This window comes from Budorcas taxicolor, chromosome 5 (genome assembly GCF_023091745.1).
Source record: "Budorcas taxicolor isolate Tak-1 chromosome 5, Takin1.1, whole genome shotgun sequence".
In the NCBI taxonomy this organism is placed as follows: Eukaryota; Metazoa; Chordata; class Mammalia; order Artiodactyla; family Bovidae; genus Budorcas; species Budorcas taxicolor.
In genome coordinates, this window is record NC_068914.1 from 15716579 (window position 1) to 15741555 (window position 24977).

At 39.8% G+C, this 24977-nt stretch overlaps 2 protein-coding genes across 6 annotated transcripts in view; one reads left to right on the forward strand and one right to left on the reverse strand.

The window, feature by feature from the left end:
- ADK (adenosine kinase) overlaps positions 1–3013 on the reverse strand; it is a 540760-nt gene extending 537747 nt beyond the window's left edge. The window contains exon 1 of the mRNA XM_052640201.1: positions 2940–3013. Coding sequence (XP_052496161.1) covers positions 2940–3004 — 65 coding nt within the window. The 5' untranslated portion in view covers positions 3005–3013. The remainder of the gene's footprint in view (positions 1–2939) is intronic.
- A 462-nt stretch (positions 3014–3475) lies between these two features.
- AP3M1 (adaptor related protein complex 3 subunit mu 1) lies at positions 3476–24946 on the forward strand. Of its 5 annotated transcripts, none has more exons than XR_008199352.1 (10): positions 3476–3520; positions 11444–11719; positions 12420–12591; positions 16015–16152; positions 17604–17689; positions 18369–18502; positions 19333–19540; positions 20841–20985; positions 21457–21622; positions 24825–24946. XR_008199352.1 is itself a non-coding variant. In XM_052639856.1 (9 exons), the coding sequence occupies exons 2-9, from the start codon at positions 11447–11449 to the stop codon at positions 21555–21557; spliced, it is 1257 nt and encodes a 418-aa protein (XP_052495816.1). In that variant the 5' UTR covers positions 3476–3520; positions 11444–11446; the 3' UTR covers positions 21558–23442. The 5 variants fall into 5 exon arrangements, 2 of the variants coding, with proteins under 2 accessions (XP_052495816.1, XP_052495817.1); XR_008199351.1 differs by lacking the exon at positions 24825–24946 and adding an exon at positions 23254–23442 and having other exon boundaries at positions 21457–23155; XR_008199350.1 differs by lacking the exon at positions 24825–24946 and adding an exon at positions 22566–23442.
- Positions 24947–24977: the final 31 nt, after the last annotated feature.

A 24977-nucleotide genomic window follows, 5' to 3' on the forward strand; every position in this document is an offset into this window, starting at 1 on the left:
GGAGCAGAGTTTTTACAACCTCCACATTACTGTCACTTTTGCCTGGATAATTTTTTGTTTGGGAGGCTTCCTGTGTAGGAGGAGAAGGGGGTGACAGAGGATAAGATAGTTAGATAATATCACCAACTCAATGGACAAGAGTTTGAGAACACTCCAGGAATAGTGAGGAACAGGGAAGCCTGGTGTGCTGCAGTCCATGGGGTCATGAAGAGTCAGACACAACTTGATGACTGAACAACAGCCTTTATAAGCCATCCTCTTAAAAGTTAACCAAAACTGGGAGCTAGCCTCTTAAATGTCAAGCAAGTCATCGTAAATAAGGCACACAATCTAACCACTCAGTACATTATCACACTGAGATCCTTAAAGACAAATGAATATAATGAAAGTACGAATAGCCAATCACAAAAGGCCTTCACACAAAATGAAGAGATTTATTCCAGTACTCAAGTGTCTAATCCTACCTTCATGTCTACACTTAGTAAAGACTTACAAGTTTTAGGTAGACAATCACTGCTGCTGCTGCTGCTAAGTCGTTTCAGTTGTGTCCGACTCTGTGCGACCCCATAGGTGGCAGCCTACCAGGCTCCCCCGTCCCTGGGATTCTCCAGGCAAGAACACCGGAGGGGGTTGCCATTTCAAGTTTTAGGTAGACAGACACTAATGACACGTAAAATAACATTATACACGTTTAAGAATTATTAAGTATCATATGCTCATGTATTGCAACAACAACAAATTATACACAGTGACCAAAAAACAAAACAAAAAACAAAAGCTGAGTTAACAGTTCACTAGGGCTTTTGATCAAAATGTGAAGTTAATAAAGTTGACCTCGATAAAGTTAACTTAACTTCTCTATACCTGTTTCCTCCTTGGTAAAATGGACATATAGTGTCTACCTTGAAGGGTGGTTGTGGGATTGAATGAGTTAAAATAGGTAAAATGCTGAAAGAATACATATTAAACATTATTTTTTATGATTATTTTTAAGGCTGCATAGTCAGAAGCATATCTTGGGTGACTATATAAAAGTAGGTACAGTAAAGTCAAATAACAATGAACTTGCACCCAGATTCTGTGTGTTCAAACTTCAGTTCCTTTACTGTTTCATCTGGGCTTCCATTTTCTCATCTGTAAAACAGGAAAGCACTTTGAAAATGGAGGAGCAGAAGAGAAAAATCTAAGGGCTGCATCTTCAGTAGGATAGGAGGGGAAAAAGTTGGAGCTGTCTTCCAATTTGGTACAAGAAACTTTAAGAAGGTGCTTTTCAAGGAAAGCATATGCCTTTCTTGCAGGAAGGGGGACCCCTTCCAGGGCCCAAAAGTGGGCTCCTGTCTAACACTCAGAAATGAATTATCTAAGGAGACGCACATGCTGACCAAGCAAGGGACTTTATTGGAAAGGGACGCCTGCCGGAGAGCAGTAGGTTAACAGAACCCAGGAGAACTGCTCTGTCACAGATTCTTGAAGTCTGAAGTTTTATGGTGATGGAATTAGTTTCCGGGTTGTCTTTGGCCAATCTTTCTGATTCAGGGTCCTTCCTGGTGGAACAGGCATTGTTTAGCCAAGATGGATGCCAGTGAGAAAGATTCTGGGAGATGGTTGGACACGTGATGTCTCCTTTTAACCCTTCCCATATTCATCTGGTTAATGGTGGCTTGTTAATTCCGTGTTCCTTACCATGACCTCCTATGGTAAAATAACTCATGGCAAATGGTTATTACAGTGCCTGGCCAGGGTGGGCGGTTTCAGTTTGCTTCTCCTAACAACTCAAATTCAGGTAGGTCTGACTTAAAAGCCTTTGCTTTAGTCTGTAGTTTGAAAGCTTAAAACGAAAACAGACAACCTGAGTCGTGGGGGGGGGGGGGGGGGGGTTATTTTCTTTATATAAGGTAGGCACACTAACACTTTGGCCCTTTGAAGGTAATATGAATATATTAAAGATACTGGCAGGGATTTCATAACTATCCATTGAAAACAGCGTGAACAGACCACCGGACTCCTAAGTGATCTTTTCAAACATGAAAGATTAGTTCTTTCAAAAGCGAAGAAGGGTCATGTTGGAAGAAACGAAATTTGTATAATCAGGAGTGTCCCAACAGTTTTAAATCAGTTTTATATATCTAGGTTTACATAGAAAACCCACTGCCTTCCAAAGAGCATTGCAAAATCATCAAGAAACGTGCATACTCCACTTTATACTTATCAGAAACGAATATTTTAACCAGTAACGTTTTGTAAGTAAAAGTTGCAACATCAAATCATATGTTAGGTGCGGAACTATCTCCACTGCTGCCAAATGTGCAAAGAAGAAAAATTAACCTTTCCTAACCATTTTGGCAAACGCCATCCCCACGCCCCCGACCCCACTCCAGCAAAGCCTCGGAGGCGGGGTCTTGGTTCCCGGTAGAGGATTTGCAAAGGTACCAGCATTCAGATCTACCTAAGTGCTAAAAGGAAGGTCAAAGCGCCCTTCCGCGACCTTTACGAAAAATACCCAAGAATTCTATCTTTGCCTCAGGGTAAGCCAGTCGCTGGGCATTCTCCTCGTCATCTCCCAGGGAAGAGGAGGTGACCGCGGTTGACTCGGCTCAGATCGGGTCCGGTCCGGTCCTCCCGGGTCGCACAGCCAAGTGGGGGCGGGCTCCCACGTGGCGCCGGCAGCCTGCCCAAAGCCGGCTCCGCACCCCGGCCGGCGCTCTGATTGGTCAAGGGCGGCGGAGCGTCTCAGGAGCCTGCGGGGACTGGGCCAAACTGAGCGGACAGCGGGCAAAGGGTCGCAGGCAGGCGGGCAACTACCAGAGCTACCCGTCCCGTGCGTTGGCCTCATGCCGGGGGTTGAGGTTACCACCCAGCGCCTCTGTCGCGCAACCCTACGTGGCCCCTGGCTAGCGGCAGGCATCGTCGCCCTCCACCCTATGTCAGGTAGGGCTCACCTCAGCGCTGGAGGCGCCTCCACCTTCAGCTTTTTGGGCTTTGGCTCCTCCTCAGCCGCTGCCATCTTCGCGCTCCTACCTCACTTACGCTCCAGGGCTCGCCCCACCCCTTCGGCTCCCTCTGCCCGCCCCCTGGCCGCATCACCGCCTCCTTGTCACTAAACCCCGCCCCTTTGGCTCCTCCCAGTTTGTGCCTCTCCCAGCCCCAGTCTTTTGGCCCTACCTCTTGGCCTTACCCATTGGCTGGTACACAGCTCTTCCAGACCCCGCGCGCTCGACTCCAGGGACACCCCAGACTGGTTTAGGCTGCAGATGAGCGCCTGAGTCCAAAAGAGGTGGAAGCTCCCATTCTTCTAGACCTGGATGATTCAGAAGATGATATCCTAAAATTCAAAAGACGTCTTCTCATTCAGCGTCTTCCCGCTCGTTTACTCTTCCCAAAACTATTGGTTATATTGATGCTGTTACTCAGGCAATCTACTGGGCATCCCAACTGCAGGGTCCTCGCGGCTTTCTCAGCTGTCTCAGCCTCGATCCGGAGAGGACCCCGCGTCTAATCACTGACGGGCCCAGGAGCCGGGGTGAGTGTGAGGGCGGGGGGGAGGGGGGTGGTCTACGGACAGGGGACATCACGAAAGCTGGGAAGTAAACTGAGTAGCTAGAGCTCCGGCTTCCAGCCAGGGGTGTGGAAGCGCCTCTGGTGCTGTGAACCGAAGCCGCGCCTTCCTCCCGGCCTTCCGGTCTTTCTTGCCAGCTAGGCCGGAAGGGAACGGTGCACCTAACAGCCCAGTGTTTTCAGGCCTCAATCTCAAGAGGTTCAGGCTCATTGGGGTCGCTCGTCGTGCTTCGGCGCGGGAAAAAGGTCTTGTCACGCACGGAGAGCTGGAGTACCAACATCTCGGACCTCAACCCCAGGCTTCTGCTTTGGAGGACAAAATCCCTAGCTGACGCGAGCGGGCCTCCTGTTAGAGGGTGGCACCTGGATGAGCCTCGGGGAATACGGTGAGAAGGGTGTTGCAGTTCTTCAAAAATGAGTTAGTAGGAATCTACACTGAGGAGGTGACAGTTGGATTTGGGTTGAAGTTGGAGCTTGATTAAGAAGTTCATAGTGTAGTAGTAGTTGCTCGGTCGTGTCCGACTCTTTGCGACCCCACGAACCCCCCAGTCTCCTCTGTCCATGGGATTTTCCAGGCAAGAATACTGGAGTGGATTGCCATTCCCTTCGCCAGAGGATCTTCCTGATCCAGGAATGGAACCGTGGTCTCCTGCATTGCAGGAGAACTCTTAACCCTTTGAGCTACAGGGAAGACTTGTTGATACTTGTTTCAAATTAGTAGTCTTCACCTGAGAAGGGTTTCCCAAGTGGCTCAGTGGTAAAGAATCTGTCTGCCAATGCAGGAGACCCGGGTTCGATCCCTGGGTCAGGAAGAAATGGCAACCCACCGTTATTCTTGCCTGAGAAATCCCATGGACAGAGGAGCCTGGCGGGCTACACAGTTCCATGAGGTCGCAAAAGAGTCGGACACGACTTAGCAACTAAACACCACCACATGAGAAGGAGGAATTTTGTAGGACTTGGGCTATATCCATTTTGAGACAGTAGTTTAGATGGAGATGAAAGGTTGAAAAAAAAACATTCTGATAAGCAAACCAGAAAGAAACTTTCCAGGTGAGAACCAAAACAGGTGAAGTTTCATAGAATTTGGTAAGAAGTATTTGTTTTGTTTGGAGACACTTAACAGCGACATGAAATGCTGCAAGGATCAAAGGAGGAAGTTGAAGTCTGAGAATAGGTTGTTGGAATTGATGATTAAGAAGTCATTAGGTCATTTGCAAGAACTGCTTTAGTAAGAGTCAGTTATTGAGAGGAGAGACTGCAAGTGCAGACCAATGCTTCTTCATGTGGAACATGAAGAGAAAAATTGTTTGCAAGCTCCCTAAAATGTTTGGGGTTTGTTTGCTTTAAAGGATACAAGGCACTTTATGAGCAAGACTAATGTGTAAGATTAAAGATTCAAGAAAGAAGAAGTAAGACCTTGGAAGAGAGGAGAGGGGGTGGGATCAGAATTAGAGGTGAAAGGATTACTGTTGCAAAGGACAGAGGACACTTTCAGTTGAACCATAGGAAAAGTAGAGGATTGAGATGAGAGAAAAATTACCGGAATCCTAATATCCCTTTAGTTGGGAAGCTCTCTTGGCAACAAGGTTTAGCTTTTCTTACTGAATCTTAGGATTTTACAGGGTTTCTAAACAGTCAGCATAATAGACTGTTGGAGTTCCCTGCAGACTAGATATATTTAAGTAGCTCTTCACACATAACAAATGGTATTTGTAGAGAGGAGAAATTCACTTTCTCAACAAATGACCTTTTCTTCTTTTGGACAGAGAAAATAGAAGCCATCATCTTGCAGCCAAGTATACAAATCTGCTTTCCTTTTGTTTAAAGAAGGAAAAGTGCCCCTTCTCCTTAGGAAAGACACATGCTTTCACTGAGTTTCCCAGTGCCATCTTCCCCTACCTTCTCAGAGTTCCTTAACTTATTCCCTCTCTCCTACATCATCAGCCTCCCTTCTACTCACATTTTTCCTTCAGCATTTAAAAATATCCTTCCTTAACTTAATGAACTATTCCCCTTTATTTTCTTGCCTTTTTATCTCCTTCACAGCTATAGTTCTTGACTCTATCATCTTCTCTCCTTATCTCTGTTTTTCCCATTTCTTGCTATGTCTTCAACCCACTGTAGTATATCGTTTTGCCACTGTTCCACTGAGCTACAGTGAAACTTCTTTCACTGAGATCACCAATAGCCTCTAAATTGTACATTCTCATCAGGGACAAAATTTGCTTCTTATGAGGAAAAAAAAAATCATACTTTTTATGTATAAAGCACAGATATTTATGGTACATAGAGAGGTGTACAGAAATATTCTATGATTTTAATAATTTTATGGAGGAATGGGGAATTAATAATGAATGGGGTTCTGAAAAGGTCTCTTCAGATGCAATAATGAAAAAAAAAGTTGAGGAACACTGTAAAATAACAGATATTTTAAGTTTTTCTTATAGCTTGACCTCTTTGTGCCATTTAAAATGTTTACCGCTCCATTGTTCTGGAAACACACTGACTGACATACTCTAGTTACTAAAAACTCTGCCCCCTTTTTTTTTCTTACCCATCCTCAGCCACATTTTGTCACTCTTTTTGTAGGCCGACTTGACCCATAGGCTTCTCAAATGTTGAAGTTCTTTCTCTAGGTTCTCTTCTACTATACACGTTCTCTCTTTGCAGTTTTAGCCTCCTTTTGTTATAATTTCCATTAATAAAAAATCATAGTTACAGTACTCACAATCTGTCTCCAGTTTGGCTTCCCTCTGAAGTACCAGACCTCTGTATACAGTGGTGTTTTGAATATATCCATTGGGGTCAAATATATCCAGAATTGGGTCAGATTATATAGGACCAGAACTAAATTCCTCCTTTTCTCTCTCATGTCCACTGCCCCGTCTCTACCCCCAAAACTTTTCTCAACCCTAAATGTTTCTCTTACCTTTTCATTTTGCTTCATCTGTATTGTCAGCACTCTAGTGTAGGCTACCACGTAAGTCATCTCTCAGCTAATGTCACAATATTCAATTGCCCAATTATCCAGTTTCCATAGTGTGATCTTTCTTAAAACTATAAATTGGATTGCATGAATCCCCTGCATAAAACCATTTTAAAAATGACTTTTTGCATTGCACTGGGAACAAAGTGAACCAATATCTGCTTTTCTCCATTTTTATCTCACCACCTCCATCCACCTTCTGAAGTTGCTAAATTTGTACTGGATTTCTTTATCTTATGTTCTTTCTCACCTTGAAGCCTTGTGGATTTTTATAGCACACTGTTTTTCCCCTGTTATCTTACTGTATTAAATTGTTTGCCTTCTTTGCTGAACTCTGAATGCTTTGAGTTCAGAGACTCTGTTTTATTCAACTGTATCCCCATTGCTTGATATAGAAAACATACAAAACTTTGTTGAATGAACAATGGTCCAAATATTGTTTAAAAATCAGAATGACTAAAATATTTTCTGGTTTCATTCTCTCACCTTAGATACATGCCCTTCTGTGCTTCCATTCTGTTATGTACAGAAGGAATACATTTTCTTTTTTAGTCACTCTCTTCCAAGGGTATTTTGACTATTGTGATTGCATTGTTTGTGAATCATCAGGCTGCATGTGTTCAACATTCAGCAAAGAGGGTTTATGAAATATTTAAGCTGCAATTGAAGCTCTGATGGAACTGCCTCTAAACACAGTTTCTTAAGTGGCTTTAATATAAGCTGGGAGAATTCTGTTTGCTGACTCTGAAGTCACTAGGAACAAAATGATAGTTGTGGTAGCTTTCCCAGAAAGTTTATTAAAATAATGGAAGAAGTAACCGCGGCTACACAAAGGATAAGAAGCTAAAGAAACAACTTAATTTACACAGCTGCATGTAGTATTTGTTTTTTGCACTAGGCCCTTGGTCTTAATATGGATAGAAGAAATAAGCTCTCTTTCCCTATAATAGAAGATTAAGATCGGTTTTAAAGCTGCGCGCTGTTGAAAGGTGCAAGTACTATGCTTTCATCTCAGCACTCAGGACAATAACAGTTAATCCAGATGGTGGTTTGACTTACTGTATTCTTCTGAGACCTGGACGGTGCCAATAAAAACAACTTTGGTGGAAACTTTTCCTGGAAAGAATTTTTCACCAGCTTAAGACGACAAGTAGGAATCTGGCCCTTCAAATAAAGAAACTACGAAGTCACTTATTCAGCAACAAGCAGCTTTTTTAGGGTATATTGTAGCAGTAAAGTACCAAAGATCCATGCGAAGTATACTTTCTTTAGGATAAATAGGTGAAGATAACTATGTCAGCTCTCTCAAACATAATTTCTGCTCTATGTAATTTATTAGAATACATGTGGGGACTTCCCTGGTGGTCCAGTGGCTAAGACTCTGAGCTCCCAGTGCAGGGGGCCCAGGTTCAGTCCCTGGTCAGGGAGCTAGATCCCACATGCTACAACTAAGACCCAGAGCAGCCAAATAAATAAATAAAATTTTTTTTAAAAAAGAATACATTTGGCTTCTAACTCAACAAGAAACATATCCTTCAACTCATTCTCTTGACAGCACATTTGCTGCCCAGTCCAATATGATAACCATTAGCTCCATGTAGTTACTTTAATTAAAATTAAAACTTCAGTACATCAGTTGCATTGGCCACATTCCAAGTGTTCACATGTGACTAGTGGCTGCTATATTAGACAGCAGAGGTAGAGAACATGGCCATCGTTACAGGAAATATTACTGCGGTAGAGTGTGTTGGTGATAATTAGCTTCTAAGAGGCAAGTAAGAACAGGAGCTCAAGATTCAACTGGGTGTGGGTTTGAATCCTAGCTCTGATACTTAACTGCATGACCTTAGATAACTGACTTATTTCCAGACATTCTTGTCTAATCTGCAAAATGGGGATAAGTATTTATAGCGTTGATTATGAGGATTAAAGAAGATAACGTAAGTAAAGTGCCTAGGATAGTGCATGGCCCACAGTAAGTATTCAGTTTTAGATATTATTAATTCATTTATCTTTAATGAATAAAACACTTTGAGGCTGAAAATTAGTTATTGTGAAAGATGCTATATTCCATAGATGGCTCACCTGAAGTGCTCAAATCTGAGTCTCATTGCGTTGGTTACAAAAGTTCTACTTTAATCCATACTTTATATTTCAGATGAAAATTTTATTCCACAAAAGGTATCATAATGCAACTTTAGTCGCAGATCTTATTTCTGGATACCCCTTTTCCTTTTTTTTTTTTAAACATATCAGAGAGCAGAGGTAATAGTTAAAAGTCAGTAGGTTCTGAATAGCAAGTCTCTATATTCCAGTGGTGCTACTCAAATGGCAACTGACACAAAGCAAACTTATTAAACAAGGCATCTGACTAGATAAAGTGGAAACATTTAGCAGGTTCCAGATATTTATCTGGAAATGGCTACCCACTCCAGTGTTCTTGCCTGGGAAACACCGTGGATTGAGGAGACTGACAGACTATAGTCCATTGGGTCACAAAGAGTCAGGCATGACTGGGTGACTGAGTATGGGTATTAATCTGGAAAAATTTAGTAGGTCCAAAGCCTCCGGCAGTTGGTGACAGACAGGGAGGCCTAGCGTGCTGCGATTCATGGGGTCGCAGAGTCAGACACAACTGAGCGACTGAACTGAACTGAAAGCCTTAGGTGTCAGGGTTTATTGCTGCCAACGCAATCAAAGTTGACTACTTGGCTAAGTAGAGATGCCTTTGAACAAAGAAACATTTTCTCTTTCTAATAAATAGGAAGCCTGAACTATTAACAGCACCCATATTTATTAATACAATAATTACTAAAGCACATCTTATTAATTAGTATTATTTAAATTAATAACTATTGAACATGCACCACATGGGAAGAGGAAATCATCAGATAGTCTTTAAATGTCAACTGCTTTCATTAAGTAAATGACTTCCTCTGAAAAGAACTGGTCAGGTTGTCATCGTTTGCCCTGTCGATAGAATTGAATTCATTCTGGAAAACTCTTCCTTTCCTCTTTGCAATTGGCCTTCATGCTTAGAAACTATATTAATAGATTTTACAGTCTTTCTCCTTAGGTTACATTTATCATTCAGCACTGTAATTTTGAATGAATGAACCTCTAGACTAAGTTACTGGTACTGATATTATCCATATAAAAGAAAGGAGCGAGTTAACGTAATTAGATATTTGTCCACTGTCTCCCACATTACAAGGACAATAAACTCTATTTGAAGTACAACTAACACTCAGGAAAGTATTCAAGCTGTTAACATAAAATCCAATAAATTAACACAGAATGAACACAACTTGTAACCATCATCTAGATCAAGAAATAAAACATTACCAGTACCTTAGAAGGCCAACCTTATGCCTCACTTAAGTCACCACCCCATTCTCCTTCATAATAGAAACCATTTGATTTCTCTTAACTATAGAGTAGTTTTGTCTGTTCTAGAACTTAATATAAATAGAATCATACTGCATGTATCCTTTTGTGTCTGGCTTTGTTCAGTATTGTATTTGTAAGATTTGTCCATATTTTGTTTCATGTAGCAATAATTCATCATTTTCATTGCTGTTTCATTTTAATATATTAGTTTATTTTCCCATTTACTGTTAATAACTAGTAATAGTCTTCACTACTACAGCGTATTTTTATGCATGTTTGTTGTGTACATTTGTACATATTTCTGTTAATCCATCTGGGGGTAGACTTGTGTGTTGCAGAGTATTAAAGAATACTTTGTGTTAATTGAAATAAATTAAAACTTACCTCTTTTAATACTTAAAACTGAATTGCACAGTATTCTAAAAATGTGAAGTTTAGTAGTTTTTAGTATAGTCACAAAGTTGTACAACCATCATTTCTAATTCCGGAAGATTTTTATCACCTCAAAAAGAAATGTAAAACCAGTAATTCCCCATTCTTCTCCCTCTACCCGGCCCCTGGCAACGGCTAATCTACTTTCTGTCTCTATAGATCTGCCTGTTCTAGACATTTCATACAAATGGAATCATACAATCTATGGTCTTTTGTATCTGGCTAGCATAATGTTTAAAGATCCATTCTGCTGTAGCATGTACTAGTACTTCACTCTTTTTTATGGCTAAATATTTTATTTCAGATATATATCAGTATTATTTATCCATTATTTGGTTAATGAATCCATTCATCAATTGATATACATTTGAATTATTTCCACTCTTTGGCTGTTATAAATAATGTTGCTACAACCATTTGTGTACAAGTGTTTGTATGGACATATGTTTCCAGTTTTCTTGAGTATAAAGTAGAATTGTAGGGTCATTAGGTAACTCTGTCTTTAACTTTTTGAAGAACTCGACACTGTTTTCGCACATAGCTGCAGCGTTTCATTTTCTTGCTTGGTTGTCATGGCTAGAGCCTCCAGTACCATGTTGAAAAGAAGTAGTGAAAATGGAGTATTGTTTGTTCTTTATATTAAGGGAAAGCTTTTGGTCTTTAAGCATTAAATGGTAGCTAAAGGATTTTCACAGATGCTCATTATCAGGCTGAGGAAGTTTCTTTCTGTTGCTAGTTTAAATGTTTTTATCACAAAGGTGGTTGGGTTTTGTCAAATGATATTCTGTACCTTTTGAAATAATTATATTTTTGTCTTTTATGAGAATTGTATATTGATTGATTTTCTTATGTTGAACCAGCCTTGCATTCTTGAATAAATCCCACTTGGTAAGGTTTATAATCTTTTTTATATGTTGCTAGATTCAGTTTGCTAGTATTTTATTGAAAATTTTTACCTCTGTCTACAGATGTTGGTCTGTAGTTTCTTGTATTGCCTTTGTCTGGTTTTGGTGTCCAGATAATACAAAGATACTTTTCTTTGATACATACTAAATTTAAACATTTTTCCTCCCACAGAAAATGATCCACAGTCTGTTTCTCATAAACTGTTCCGGTGACATATTTCTAGAGAAGCACTGGAAGAGCGTCGTGAGCCAGTCTGTTTGCGATTATTTCTTTGAAGCTCAAGAGAAAGCTGCTGATGTTGAAAATGTACCACCTGTTATTTCAACACCTCACCACTACCTCATCAGTATCTACCGGGATAAGCTCTTCTTTGTCTCCGTTATACAGACTGAAGTACCACCTCTCTTTGTAATTGAGTTCCTACATCGAGTTGCTGACACTTTTCAGGTTGGTTATTCATCAAGTCTTTTGAATTTGGATTATTCAAGTTAGTTGGAGGTGGGACATAATTATATTCTTTAATTTTGATATATAGTCTGTTTCCCTGTCTCTCTGTCCCTCTTCTTTCCAACTAAGCATAAGTTCATAAAACGTAAACCTTTTTAATAGGGTATACAAGTAGTACACATGGCTGCCCCTGTTTTAAGAGAACAGAACAATCTCATGGTCATAGAAACTGTATTTTTTTAATGCATTATAAATTATGTCATCAGGAAATAATAGTGCCCTCCGCATGCAATTCTTTGAATGGCACCACAGTTTTTATAGGTTATGAAATCTTGGGTTACTTACATTTTATTTTTTGTCTTGTCTTGCTTAATGTACCAGTAGTTTAAAACTGATCTGTGTCTTTTGGAGTACCTAATCAGGGAAAATGAAGTTTATAGTTCTTATTCTGTTTTAACATTTCAGTGTACTTTCTGGCATAATTTGTAGTAGGAATTCAGTTCAACCTAAAAATATTAAGAAAATATTGAGAAAAAGTATATAGAATTATAGAGGGCTTTTTTCCCTCTGGTTTACATATTTTCAGCATCTTAAACAGTGAATTATGCTACTGTAAATATACCCTTTATAATAGAATAAAAAATATTTAGCAAACCTTTTTCATGCCTTCCATTGTGCAATACTATGTGTGTTTTATTAGGACTACTTTGGTGAGTGTTCGGAGGCTGCAATTAAGGATAATGTGGTCATAGTATATGAGCTCTTGGAAGAAATGCTGGACAATGGATTTCCACTGGCTACTGAATCTAACATCTTGAAAGAATTGATTAAACCACCAACAATTCTGCGTTCTGTTGTCAACTCTATTACAGGTAAGGTAAAACAGTCTATTAGGAACTAAGCCATTAAAACTTCATAAACACTTCAGTTTTGCTTGTGATCTGGCAGATTATTAAGGTAGTCCATTTTGGCCAGAATTCTAGTTAGTGGTAATGTTAAAATGGATATATCAGTACATTTCTTTTCTTGAAAAGAGCCTATATCTTAAATGATAGAGTTTTTGGTTATTACTCTTTTGTTATAAGTTTTGCTTCAAAACTACAGCAATATTATTACTATTGTTTAACACTGAATAGTAACACTGAATAAATTATCCCAGTTAACCATAAGCCAGTGTAGTGGCTGCTGTTAACTATTGTAGTAATCACTTTGTAATATATATATCAAATAATTATGTTGTATACCTTAAACTAATACACTGTTCTATGTCAATTACGTCTCAATAAAGCTGGGGAAAAAACAAAAAATTTAAAAAGTAGCATTTTAAAACTGGCATTACCCTGTGTCAGGCGCTAACTCGCGTCCAAACTCTTTGCAACCTTATGGATTGTAGCCCTCTAGTCTCCTCAGTCCATGGGATTTACCAAGCAAGAACAGTGGAGTGGGTTGCCATTTCCTTCTCCAGGGGATCTTCCTGACCAGGAATTGAACCCATGCTGCCTGCATCTCCTGCATCGGCAGGCGGATTCTTTACCACTGCATACCGCACAATTACTAGAGTATAGAAAGTTTAGGATTCTGCACCATAGAGTATATGTTACCTCCTTCAGGTTTTTATTTTACACATATAAAAGATGCATTAAAGAGAAAATAAGTGTATTTGTGAGATTTCATGCATTATGGGCCCTTGTACTTGGGTTGCAAACTTCTAATTTTGCTTTAATTCTTAAGTATAGCTAGAAATTAGAGCTATTCAGATGACAATACTCTTTTGAAAGTATCAAAGTCTTCTAGAGAAAAATCTCTATGAACTGTTAAGTACCACTCCATGTATATACCCCATACATACTCCATGCATACTATCCACCATTGCAAACTCCTTTCCAAGTGCACTGGCCTAAAAAATGGGTGAGCAAGGTCTATAAGAAAGTGATCTTTCCATTATTCATCCTCATCCTCAAGAATAAGTGTCAGGAGAAATTTAAGGAAAGATAAGACGAGATTTCTTTGCTCCTAAAATGTAAACTCTGGATGAGAAACTGAGGGGAAAAAATTAAAACATATAAATAACAGTGTAAGATTCTGAAAAACAGTTCCACAACTTTATAGACAGTGTCATGACATTAGAGGGTACACATCATGTGCTATTAAATGAAAAAAAGAGGGAGTGTGTGGAATACCTTGTGGGCCAGTGGTTCGGGCTTGGTGCTTTCACTGCTGGGACCTGGGTTCATTCCCTGGTTGGAGAACTAAGATCCCACAAGCTATGCAGCACTGCCAAGAAAGGGGAAAAAGCGCACAATCATAACAAGTTGCCCATAATTATAAATAAATATCCCCACAAAAAAATTCTAAAGTTTATAATACACAATAAAGATCAAGAGAGTGGTTCAGTGGGTGAAGTAATCTCTCTGGAACTATAGTGGGTGGCCCTAGGGCAGGGATCTGGAGAATCAAAAGAATTTAGGAAGGGAGGGAGGAATAAGAACATTCTTCATAAATAGAGCCATATGAGAAAAAACACACAGTGGAAAAATCTTGAATTGTGTTAACCTATTTAATAGAAGCAGAGCTGTTTTTCAGTTGAGTCATGAGATAAAAAGTTAAGTTGAGGAAGTCCTTGAATACTAGGCTAAATATTTAGCTTTTATCATAAAACCAGTGGGATAGCATTTCAAGGTTTTGAGAAGGAAGATTAAAGCAGTGTTTTTTAGAAAATTCTGGAAAGCAGCAGCGTTGGAGACAGGATCATCAGCGTAATCACACTACAAAGTTGTATGTATGATTGGACTGCAGCTACAACCAGACATGTGTTTGAACTGCAAGAGTCCACTGAAATCTAGATTTTTTTCAATAAATACATGTTATAGTGCTACACAGTCCACGCAGTTGGTTGAATCTGTTAATGCAGAACCACGTTTTGAGAAGGTCAACTATAAAATCATATATGGATTTTCATCTGCACAGGAATCAGCACCCCTAAAGCCTGTGTTGTTTAAGGGTCAATTATATATTTTACAGTGAAATCAAAAAGAAAGCAAAATTATCAAAATAGAAGAAAAATAATAGATGCAGCCTGCTCTGAGGGAGAGAGAGAGAGAGAGTGTGTGTGTGTGTGTGTGTCGCTAAGTCTTGTCTGACTCTCTGCGACCCATGGACTGTAACCCGCCAGGCCCCAGGCTCCTCTGTCCTCTGTGTGTGTGTGTGTGTCGTGTGTGTGTGTCGCTAAGTCATGTCTGACTCTGCGACCCATGGACTGTAACCTGCCAGGCCCCAGGCTCCTCTGTCCTCTGTGTGTGTGTGTGTGTCGTGTGTGTGTGTCGCTAAGTCATGTCTGACTCTGCAACCCATGGACTGTAACCCGCCAAGCCCCAGGCTCCTCTGTCCAGTGTGTGTGCATGTGTGTCGCTAAGTCATGTAACCCGCCAAGCCCCAGGCTCCTCTGTCCATGGAATTTTCCAGGCAAGAACACTGGAGTGGGTTGCCATTACTTTCTCCAGAGGGAAATGTTTGAAGAAATACATATACCAAAATGTTAATAGTAGCTATATTTCTATGATAGGAAGATAGTTTTTAGCTACTTTTCTTAATTTTTCACATGTCGTTGTTGTTGTTGTTAAACATGTACTACTTTTGAATTGGAAATGTAAATTAACCAGAATGTTAAAGTGTCACAGCTCAAGGGTATATGTTTTGGACAACCAGACTTATTTTCAGACATATGTCAGTTTACCAGGAAGTTAGCCAGATTTTGAATATTTTCCATATGGGTACCATATGAATGTGCTGACCTTAAGATGTTAAAAGGCCAGAGTATGTTCTTCATCCAGTTACTCCACATCCAGTTACTCTCCACATGAGAGACCTGTTTGGCAGCATCTCATGTATAATTCAAGCTGAACACCAAATGGCCTACTTATCACTCTGTATTCTCAGTGCAAACATTTAATCAGCGAAGGGTTTTGAAACATCTCTCCTGTTTTCATTAGTGGCAGCAGGAGGAGATTCCGTTGTTAAGCCACTGGAATTAGGTTAGGTTACTGTAGCACACAGGAAGCAAAAGATAAGCAAATGAATTTAACCTGGCTTGGCAGACAAACACAGGATCATGTGGCCTATTTCTGTCTTCTAGAAATTTGATCATGTTGATATGGATATGTCTCTGACAATTCTGTAAACCATTTACAACTTCAGTGGAGAGAAACCCAAACATTGAACTAGCAGCTAAACTATTTGAGGTTTTTTTTCTGACCGTTTTATATGTTAGCTTTGCTTTCTATTTTTCTGATTTCTAGGCAGTAGTAACGTTGGGGACACACTCCCCACTGGGCAGCTGTCCAACATTCCATGGCGCCGCGCAGGGGTAAAGTACACAAACAATGAAGCCTATTTTGATGTTGTTGAAGAAATAGATGCAATTATAGATAAATCAGGTAATTGGGTGCATGTTTTCTTATCGGGGGAAAACCATTCAGGTGACAGAAGCGGAACAGAAAACTGATATCGCTTGGCAGTATCATTTACCGGAAAGGCATTCGTTTTCAAATCTGTTTGTTTTGCCCAGGGGTTACATACAATTTTCATAACCACTAGTTGAGAAATGCCAAACGTTTGTAAATCAGAGTAAATCACCATACTTTAAGCCAGTTATCGTGTATTCATTTATCTTTCCACTTATCCAGCCTAATATGTAATGTATGTCTACTATGCACCATACTTTTTACAACCACTTTGTGTGCAGTCCTTCTAGTAAAGACCCCAGACTGAAGAACAGTACTGTATTAGAATCGTAATATTTTATTAAAAATATCTAGTCCAACTCTCACATGTTATGTATGGGGAAACTAAGACTTAGAAGAGTTAAATAACCTGTTAAAGGTCACACCACTAGTTGGTATGTGAAAATGACTTACTGTGAATTACAGACAATTATCTCTACAGTAAGTTTCATTTTTATTATAAAAATTCCATTGTATGGAATAGTTGCTGTACTGTTAAAGAATTATGGTTCCTACTTTTTAACATTTTATTAGAAACTTGGCTAATTTTATTTAAAATATTTGAACTTCAAAAAAAAATGTTCAAACAAACATTATTTACAGTTGCCAAGATGTGGAAGCAGCTTAAGTGTTCATCAACAGATAAATGGATAAAGAAGATGTATATATATACACAATGGAAAATTACTCAGCATAAAAATGAATGAAATTTTGCCATTTGCACAACATGGATGAACTTGAAGAACATTACGCTAAATGAAATAAGCCAGATAAAGAAAGATAAACACTATATATCACTTATATGTGGAATCTAAAAAATACAACAAACAAATGAATTTAACAAAAAAAAAGGAGACTCACAGATACAGAGGACAAATTAGTGTTTACCAGTGTGGAGTGGGGCAATAAAGGGGTGGGAGAATGGGAGGTACAATCAGCTGGGGGTAAGACAGGCTCACAAGTATACTGTAAAACACAGGGAATATAGCCAATGTTTTGTAGTAACTATAAATGGAAAGTAACCTTTAAAAATTGAATAACTTTTTTTTTTAATTTTAAAAGTCAGTGGAAAAAAAGTGTTTTAACTTCACATCCAGCAGTCTTACAAGGCTGACTCTATAAAGATAAGGATGGGTTTGATTTTCCTTAGAATCATCCTGTTCCAACCAGAGATAGGAACAGCCTTGGCACTCAGTAAAGAAGTTGTCTAAACTGGTGTAATGGATCCTCTGTCCACTAACCTTTTAATAGATGTGCAAAGCTTCAGTATGTCTGACACCTGGGAGATATCTCCATTACTTCAGATATAGTGATAGCTCTAGTAGGGTAGAGCTACTTTACTAGAATGCATGCATATTCCAGTGATACCTTAATTATTCCTTTAGGATCTACAGTCTTTGCAGAAATTCAGGGGGTCATCGATGCTTGCATTAAGCTCTCTGGAATGCCTGACCTTTCCCTTTCTTTCATGGTAAGTTTTGCTCTGTTTTGTAACTCCTTCGTGCCTAACATATATGAAGTACTAAATGAAATGATAAATACTGATACATGCTTCTTTCAGATCACATTGGATTATGTAAGAAGTATTCCTAGCACAGCTTCCAAAGACAGTAGCTTACATGATGAGCACTGCCTTTATGGACAGGCTGCGGAGAGGCTTTGCCTCTGAGTATGTTAGAAGTAGCGTAAATGGCTGGCTGGCTGCTGCGGATATGTAGTGCTGCTTTTACTGAGTTGTTATATGCTCTGTTGGTATGAAAAGGCATTGATCTTTTCATCATTTTACATTCAGCATGCTACACTACTGAGAACTGCTAAGAGAACTGAGCCCTGATGCTGTCTGTGCCTCTAACTCGTCCTGGCCTTGAGCTTTCTTTGAACCTCAGTTTTTTCATCTACGAAGTGGAAATGAAACCACTCACATTTTCTACCTCATGGGAATTACTGGAATTGAATTATTGAAATTCAAATAATAATGTATATAAAATATTTGTACACTTGAAAGCATTGTGAAACGATAAGCCTGAATAAACTTACATGACTGCTTTATCTTAAGGAAGCATATTTCTCAGATCTCATAATATATCTGACTAGAGTTGCCATATTCATTATACTTTATGAATATGCTTGTCTTCTCTTTTCCGTGGCAGAATCCAAGGCTTCTAGATGATGTCAGCTTCCACCCCTGCATTCGGTTCAAGCGTTGGGAATCTGAAAGAGTTTTGTCGTTTATTCCTCCAGATGGAAACTTCCGACTCATATCATACCGTGTCAGCTCACAGAAGTATGTTGTTGTATCAACCATAATCTCCTGTCATCTATCAGTGTGCTGTGTAGAACTCACTTTTTCCCTGTTTCATTCTAACAGTTGGTTACTTGAATTCACCATTGCTCCCTTTAGCCATTGCTCACCAGGAGACCCAGAACAAACTGGTGAAAATATATGCGGAAAATATAATTAGTATACTTTGAATCTTAAGAGTATAGAGTAATAGTAAATATATACCTGAGAGCAAGCACTTGGGACCATGCATAACCTGGACGAAACCATGAACCCATGCCATAATTTTACTATGATCTGTGGACATTATGGCTGATAGAAGGAGACAGACTTACCTGTAGCTCTCCAGGACATCCCTCAACTAACTGGCTTGAAGTCACTCTTCTCTGCACTGAGGTTTAAATGAATGATTTAGCATCCTGGGTTGTAGCTGGTTTGTCCCTTGAAAACATCAGAAAGACATCAGAACAGAACTTAAAAGCAGAGGAATTTTTTCTTGGCTCTTACCACAGAGAAACTGATATATTTAGTTTGTGTAATTCTAAATTATCTTTCTCTGGGATCTTAATTCATTTCTTGAAACCAGGACTGTTTGTGCCAGTTATTGATGCTATAATTTTATATCTTGATTTGTATACTTACTGCTCAGAAATTGTATAATTTCTGGCACAGTGGTTCCACAACACTGCTATACTCAACTGCCCTGGCTCAGATACTGAACCTGCGGTTCTGCGGGTATTGGATATTCTATACTAGGGTTTTCGTGCCACCTCCAGAGCTCACACTATTAATTGTCTGTTTTTTTGTGGTTGTGTCTGTCTTTCTCTTTTTAGTCTAGTGGCAATACCAGTATATGTGAAACATAGCATCAGTTTTAAGGAGAACAGTTCTTGTGGTAGATTTGATATTACAATTGGACCAAAGCAGAATATGGGGAAAACTATTGAAGGAATCACAGTGACTGTTCACATGCCGAAAGTTGTGTTGAATATGAACCTGACACCAACACAAGGCAGCTATACATTTGATCCAGTTACCAAGGTACAGTCACCTAAAATCAAGAGTGAGCAAGTGTTTCTGCAATCCTTATTTTGTGATTTGGGGACATGGGAGGACAGAGGGAAGGGTCTAATATCTTGGTTGAAATTAAAGCTCTAACAGCCTAGAATGCAGATTGTGCTGTGCTCTGCCACAGGAGAGAATCTTGCATCTCTGCTAAGTCGATGAGCAGAAAAGTGAGATTCATTCCTTCTTCCTTCAGAATCTGCCTTTTCTTATACATTGATAATCCAGAGGTTCACTAACTCTTCAATGAGGAAGATATAAAAACTTTTAAAAAGAGAAAAGCATTATGTGCATATAATAATCTATTAATGGTTAATAGATATTACAGTGTATTAATTGTTAAGAAATTAAGACCTTTCTCTTCCTTTTTAATTTAAAAGCATTATTTCATACTCTTCCACAGAGGATGCTGACTAGGAAAGTTGCCTTCTCACCCTCTATATATTTGCCTCTAGCACAGGGAGTTCAGAGAAACTGTAAAAGCTGATTTTTCTCTCTGCTTCCTGCTTGGGTAAAGAAATGATTCTTTTCCTCAATAGAGTCATTGAGCTGCATAGTAAATGAAAAGTCTTTTTTTATTTAACTATAAAACCATTGAATGTTAAAGATCATCTAATCTATTCCTAAGGAGTCAAAGAATCTCCCCAGAGACCACACAGGGCTGAGAAATTAAGCAGGAGCTCCAGATCCCTAGCCTTCACCCCCTCTTCAACCATAACAGCTTTATTTTCTCATCTGTTACTGAGCTCCCTCACCTCACTAAGTATTTCATTTGAACAAAGGGTTCCATCACTAAAAGTTTAAAAGCACTGATTTAGGCCCATCTTCTCATTTTACAGAAAACAAAACTTAAGCCCAGAGAGAAACAGTAAAGATGGCATAGTGGAAAGGATGTTTGATACCAGATAGCCCTAGGTTCAAATCCCAACCTTTCCTCTAGCTGTGTGACCTTCAGCAAGTCATCTGACTCCAGCTTTAGTTTCTTTGTCAAAATTAGACAGTTTTACATCACAGACTTCCGAGACAGCGTGTGAACAGTGCTGAGCACAGCATTATATCCAAAAGTAGATGCTCAGCAAATGCATCTACTCTTTTTTTCACCCCCCACTCAGAGTCACAGAACTAACTAGTGGTAAAACTCAGTGGGAATCCCAGGTCTCTTATTCCAAGACAGTGTGCTTTATTTTCTACAGAAGTTTATGGTCTTTGAACCTTGTCTTTGAACATTTGTCTTTAATAAATAGTTCAGAATGTTTTTTGTTTTTTTCTTTCTAAGGTACTAACGTGGGATGTGGGGAAAATCACTCCACAAAAGCTCCCCAGTCTTAAAGGACTGGTAAATTTACAGTCTGGGGCACCCAAGCCAGAAGAGAATCCAAGCCTCAACATACAGTTCAAGATCCAACAGCTTGCTATTTCAGGTAAGGAGAAATCTGATGTGTATAAGGGTTAACTGAGTTTTGCTGAGGTCAGCTGCTAGGAGCTTCGAAGAGTAACTGACATTCCGTCTCTTCAAAGAGCAACTACTCCAGTATGCCTCTCACTCTCCTTGATTTTTGAGAGTGATTTTGGAGAGCACCTTATTTCACATAGCTTCCCTTCACCCCTACCCTCTTTCAGGCACAAAGAAAGAAATCATTTATACTCAAAGAAAGTAGAATTATCCTTAAAAGACATTGCTTGTCCATATGGGAATCTGAACTAAAATCATACCCTCCTAGTACTTGAATCTGTGAATGCTAGAAGGAACATTGCTTCCAGATCTTGAAACGGACACTGGCTAATGTCAGATTTACTGTATAGTAAACTCTGTTTCTTAAGCAAATATTGTATTGGTTGGTGTGACCAGGACTGTAATTTGTTCCTTTCCTTATGTGTTCTTTTTGACACAGGCTTAAAAGTAAACCGCTTGGACATGTATGGGGAGAAATACAAGCCATTTAAAGGAGTCAAATACGTCACAAAAGCTGGAAAGTTCCAAGTGAGGACATGAGAAGAGGCCAGAATTCCTGAAGATTTATTTGTTTTCCAGGCGTCATCGCAATGTATTACTATTAGGTACCAATTGGGTGGGAATACATATTCTAGTTAAAGCATTTGTGTCTAGCCACACACCGCTAACAAAGTTGCTTAGTTATCGATGCAGGGTTCTTAAGGAACTTTAAGCTAAGGAAACTTCTGAATGACTTAGCTTATTTGTACCTTGTCACTTAGGAAAGTTTTAGAGGTGATTTCCTCCATAGGAAGGCACCAGCTAGAGGCTGCACATTTTAACAGTCAAGGCAGAAGTCTACAGTGATAACCTCTCCCCTAAAACAAGTGAACCGGTCTCAGCCAGCAGACGCTGTCTTAGTCTGTAACGTGATGTATCAAGTGGAGCCGAGTGTCACACTTGATCGTAGCCATCCCCAATCATCTGTTCCAACAGAGGAATAATTCCTCCCACCCAAGAAGTTTACAAAAAACTGCCTCTTCAAGTGTTTGCCTTATTCAGCTTTTCACTTGTGCCATTAAGCAAGCACTGTAGCAAAAGCCACTCCACATGGCCCTGGCAGGGAGCATTGCTGCTCCATGCTCCATTCTCACTGTACTTGGTATTGTATTTTTTATAAATAAGATTTTTATGTAAAGCTGATTTTGATTTATAGGGACCTTGCTGCAGGAAGTACACTCTCAGTTTTGTGCCACTTAGCTCATCTGTTAGCACAGTAAAAGTCATTTGTATCAAAGGGGCAAATGCTCTAAGGTAATAAAAGGGAACACTACTTCTACTTCTGCTTTTAGGAAGTTATTGCAAGCACAAGCATTTGAGATTTTGAGCAAACTAAAGCTTGTCTAATACCACTTAGAACCAATTAGCCTAAAGCCCTCATGCCCTAGTTCAGCTAAAGGAACAAAATGTGCCTGCCTCAATACTGTCAAATTATTATTTTTTTAATCTTTTATCTTTTTTCTTTCCTTTTCTTAATGGATTCAGTTTGCCTACATTCTTTGCTTTCAGGGGGACTCCCTTTACATAGTGTGTGCTACCCAAGGCTATAGTCGAAAGATTCTTCTCTGAAACTATTGTTGAAACTGTCACTGGAATACTTAAATATCTCTACTGACCAAGTAGGTGAAAGTACATATATAATGAGGCAGAAACAAAATCCTCAGTAACACTGATAAACCTGTATTGATCTTTGTGGTTGGCGAGTCAGCCCGCAGTTATCATTTAACTTGGATGACTTAGAAGTCCTTGCCCACTTATTTTGGTTCATTAGACATGAAGAATAAAGTTAAGATCTAAGTGCTTGTTCTTGCAATTAGTTTTCTCCCTATAACTCCATTCATTTTGTTCTTCTCAACTTATAATTCCCTTTCCCATATGCTAACAGTAGCCCTTCCACTCACCCCATTCTCCTGTCAAGGGCTGGTGGTTGGTGCTGATATAGGGAGCCCACTGCACAGCAGCATTCTTTGCCTGCCTATGGCACCAAGCCTGCCTTCCATCTAATCTGAAAGCTCACGTTTTGCAATTTATAGGACAACCAGTATCAGCTTGGCAGCTGAAATTAAGATGTTGCCAAACGTTTATTCCCTTTGCATAAGGTTGGTTACCAAGTTCAGTTGCTTTTCATTTTAATGTCTTCCTTTTCAGAGTTCATACCTCAAAAGCGCGATCAATACATTTGTTCTTCTTTCTGCAGAATCCCTCAACCATCCATATATGGACTAATTTTCTTTCTCTACTACCCTCCCAAATCCCAGCAGATTGTATGCCAAGAGTCCCTTGCCTCTAGTAACTTCTGCTAAAACTTCCAAGGAGACTGTTTCCTTTTACAATTAAATTATTGTATTTATTAATTTGATGGAATCCAGTAAGTCCTTTCTCCAGCTCTGGCTACACTGTCAATAAAAAGATGAAAGCAACAAGTTGATTTTTTTTAGCTTGACTGTTAATTGAGCATTCTCAGATGTGCATGCCTCAGTGTTCAAACAGGCTGAAAATGAAACTCGCTCCGTTGTGTCTGACTCTTTGCAACCCCATGGTATACAGTCCATGGAATTCTCCAGGCCAGAGTACTGGAGTGGGTAGCCTTTCCCTTCTCCAGGGGATCTTCCCAACCCAGGGATCAAACCCAGGTCTCCCACATGACAGGTGGATTCTTTAGCAGCTGAGCCGTGATCCCGTTTTGCCCAGCATCATCACACGAGATGTGAAGGCTGCAGCAAAGCACTTCCAAATGCTCCTCTCCTGACTGCCTATGTTAATAGCCCGTATCTAAGATTCACCCTTCCAGCCCAGACTGAAGAAGTGATCGGAGCTCCTCTCCCTACCACCACCTGCTGACAACTAAGATCCATGAGTACTTAATCGTAATGAAGTATTTTTCAAGCGCAGAATTCCAGATAGTTCAAGAATAGCTTCTTCTTCTAACTTCTTAAGGGAGTATAACCCAAAAGCTTATTTTCTGCATAAAGGAGTCACCATCGTTTTATTCAAAGGGAGTTCATGTGATGGGTTCTCTTTAAGTGCCACTGTAGAAGAATCCGTGGAAGATAGTGATCCTGTAGTCCTTTGAGTCATCTGATTTGAGAAGAATGAGAATGCAGGAAGAAGGCCGCACCAGTGAACATATGGTGAGGAGCAAAAATGAGGCCATGACTACTGTTTCCAGATATTGCTGAGCTAATTCAGTAGCCTTGGACATTTCCCTGTAAGTTGAACACCCAGAATCTGCCTCCCTAGTCAGCAGCTTTTCCAAGTTAAAGCAGTGATAAATGTAGTCAGCAGTCCTCTCCCTCTTTAGTGATATTTGGATCTAGAAAATCAATCAAAAATACTGATGTCCCAGCTCCACTTCAAGAACCTGTTCCTACTCTTTGAGCTTCCTCAAGCAAGAAGAGGAATATGTCCCTAGAAGCTAGCTCTGCCTCACAGCCCTGCTTGGATCCCTAGACTTCAGACTCTGACATGTAGACTCGCAATATTCCTGCACATGTAACAGCTTTAGCTTCTTAGGGGATAGTGACGGCCTCCACATACAGCTGGACTCTTCTAAGGCAGACTCCTTCAGCCAGGGGATGGTCTGTGCCGTCTGCCTGCTTTCCTCCTCCTGTCAGCCTTGTCATTTCTGCCCCTTCTAGCGTATAATCCCCCGAGTTGTCCTTTATTACACAGAACTTGTGAAGTCAATGTATGACCACTGGTTTCTACTTCTTTCAGTACAATACTGGGTTAAATAAAAACCTTTCGTTTCTTCATTTTTGAGGATAGCTTCACTTGCTGTTCTTCGGAACAAAAATGAAGCCTGATCTAAAAGTTCTTGCTGAAATTAAGCCTATGTACCACAACGATGAGAGCCCATGCCCGCTCCAGAGCCTGTGCTCCACAGCAAGAGAAGGACCGCAGTGGCCTGCTCAGCGCAAC